This window comes from Pogoniulus pusillus, chromosome 4 (assembly GCF_015220805.1).
Source record: "Pogoniulus pusillus isolate bPogPus1 chromosome 4, bPogPus1.pri, whole genome shotgun sequence".
NCBI lineage: Eukaryota > Metazoa > Chordata > Aves > Piciformes > Lybiidae > Pogoniulus > Pogoniulus pusillus.
In genome coordinates, this window is record NC_087267.1 from 1,231,623 (window position 1) to 1,234,008 (window position 2,386).

General features: G+C 63.3%; 1 protein-coding gene across 1 annotated transcript; it reads right to left on the reverse strand.

The window, feature by feature from the left end:
- Nucleotides 1–212: 212 nt before the first annotated feature.
- Nucleotides 213–1,921, reverse strand: MYF5 (myogenic factor 5). Its single transcript, XM_064142876.1, has 3 exons — nucleotides 1,415–1,921; nucleotides 834–909; nucleotides 213–680 (listed from the first exon to the last, which is right to left on the reverse strand). The coding sequence occupies exons 1-3, from the start codon at nucleotides 1,919–1,921 to the stop codon at nucleotides 487–489; spliced, it is 777 nt and encodes a 258-aa protein (XP_063998946.1). The 3' UTR covers nucleotides 213–486.
- Nucleotides 1,922–2,386: the final 465 nt, after the last annotated feature.

The following is a 2,386-nucleotide window of genomic DNA, read 5'->3' on the forward strand; positions in this document are numbered from 1 at the left end:
AGACCCCAGCGCAGCAAGACGCTCCGAAGAAGGCCATGACGAGGCAGGTCCTCATGCAGGCAGGAGTCAGGAGTGCCCACGCCTGGGCTGCGGCTGAGCACGGGTGCTGGCGGACAGCCGGCAGCCGCCACCCTTCGCAGTCCCAGGGAATGCCCTTAAAGAACCAGCAGGCCAGAGAGCTCTCTCACAGCACGCTTTATTTGCAGCGGGGTTTCCAGGGGAGCGCGCCTGCGGAGCCCCAGGGTCTGTCTGCCCTGGGCCGGGGCGGGGGAGCCCGGGCCGGGGCCAGACGGGCGGCTTTGCCCTCAGCCCTGGAGGACAGTGGCGGGACAAGCGGCACTGGGGCCGCCCCTCTCGCTCCGAGAAGCCTTTACAGGACGCGGCTGAGCGAGGAAGGCAGCCCCGGCGGCAGCACGGCGGCCCCGGCGGGAGCACAGCAGCCCCGGAGGGGGCGGCAGGCGTGAGATGCTGATTCCCTCGGGCCCCTCATAGCGCCTGGTAGGTCCGTCGGAGAGGCGGTGTCCCGGGCGTCCCCGGACCCGAGTCGGTGCTAGCGCTGGGCGAGAGGGAGTCGGCGTCGCGACAGGACAACCCCGGCTCCTCCGCCGGAGAGAGGCGGTCCACGATGCTTGAGAGGCAGTCCAGGCTGGACAGGGCGCTGCTCTGCTCGGTGGCATACCCTACGGTCGGGGAGGGGACGGACGGGGGCAAAGACGGCAGCGCGTTACAGTGAGGCCCTGAGCTGCATCCCCCGGGTGCCCAGGAGAGCAGGGCGCCCCTCTCGGACCCCGCCTCCACCCCCTGGCCCTGGGCTGCTGGCGGATCGGGCTTACCGTGGGCTATGTCAGAGCAGTAAACGGCGTCGAAGCTGCTGCCTCTCGCCGACCAGACAGGACTGCTGCAGTCGGCCTGGAAGACAGCGAGGGGCGAGTGTGTAGGCTTGGCCATTCCCATCTCGGGGCTAGTGGAACTTTCTCCCCAGACGGAAAGGGTCTTAAAGCCCAGCAAGGAGGGAGCCGCGACGCGGCGGGCAGAGACTGCCCAGCCAGGCTGGCGCTGCGCAGCACCTTCCCCATCTCCCCTCCACCCCCGCTTCACACCTAACCCTCTGCTGCACCGCACTACGCTGAAGGGGTGGGAACGCGAGCCCCCGAGGGCTAATGTGCTTGCTGGGTGCCGTTTGGCAGCGTTACCCTTTCCCCATGCATTCCCGGAAAGGCAATGTGCACACTCAGCGCTAAAGGTGACAAGGAGAGTCCGTTTTAAAGGAAAACGTTGGCCTTTCCCCGATGTCGGGCTGTTTTCGGCCCATCCCACACCCATGGCACCGGTCCCACGGCGCCGGGCCGAGGTGGACCTGACCGCGGGCCTTCCTGGAGTCCCCAGAACCCCATCACTTCTGCCCTTCTCTTACCATCCCATCTGAGCAGCTGGAAGTGGGGCTGGTCGGTTCAGAGCAGCTCTGTCCTGGCAGGTGATAGTAGTTTTCTACCTGTTCCCTCAAGAGGTCCTGGAGGCTCTCGATGTATCTGATGGCGTTTCTCAAGATCTCTACTTTGGGGAGTCTTTGGTTTGGGTTGGCAGTGGTGCATCTCTTTAGGGTCTCAAAAGCCTGGTTCACTTTCTTCAGCCTCCTCCTCTCCCTCATGGTGGCTGCCTTTCGACGGTCCATTGTGGTTGATTTTCTCTTGCAGGCTTTGCAAGCCCACACGAGGCAGTGGCCGGCCTGATGGTGGCCGGTGGGAACTCGGACATGCTCCTCTTCCTCGGAGCAGGCAGGCTCGGGGGGCTGGGGGGCTCCGAAAGGAGGCAGATCCCTGGGCTCAAAATCCTCGGGGAACTCTCCCTCCGGGGAGGAGAGGCAGGAGCTGTCGTAGAAGAGGTCGGACGGAGAGAACTGGCAGCTGTCCATCACCTCCATCCCTGTAGTGGAGGCGTCAGTGCAGCCACCAGCGCTCGGCGAAGCGCCCCGCAGCGCTCTGGGGCGATTTCCCCAGTAATTAGCGAGGTGAGATGAAGTGTCCTTTGGCTGATGCTTGGGGCCCTTATATACACGTGTAAAGGGAGGCTGGTCCGCAACGGCCAGTCTTTATTAGCATATCCCACCACATCCCCTGCCGGGGGCTGTCTGGGCAAACCCCTTCCAGTCCCCAGGAGACAATTTGCTCCGCACCGCTCCTTCAGAGAGCTTTGAGCTGGGCGCTTCTCTGATAAACGACCTCCCCAGAACTGACTGCCGTATCTCCTCAGTTTAAACTAAATCTGTGACTTTGCAGTTTTGGTATGGACAGAGAGGCAGTGGGTACACACAAACCGCTGACATATCCTACAGAGGCATTCCTTGTCCTCTGTCCCCATTTCCCATCACACGATGCAACGGGAAGGA

Excerpts from the sequence above, each read along its gene's own strand:
- MYF5 (XM_064142876.1), bottom strand. The coding sequence starts at position 1,921 with ATGGAGGTGATGGACAGCTGCCAGTTCTCTCCGTCCGACCTCTTCTAC. Across the intron at positions 910-1,414 it reads CCAGCTGCTCAGATGGGATG|GCCGACTGCAGCAGTCCTGT; the intron begins GTAAGAGAAGGG and ends GCTGTCTTCCAG. Across the intron at positions 681-833 it reads CTGCTCTGACATAGCCCACG|GGTATGCCACCGAGCAGAGC; the intron begins GTAAGCCCGATC and ends CCCCGACCGTAG.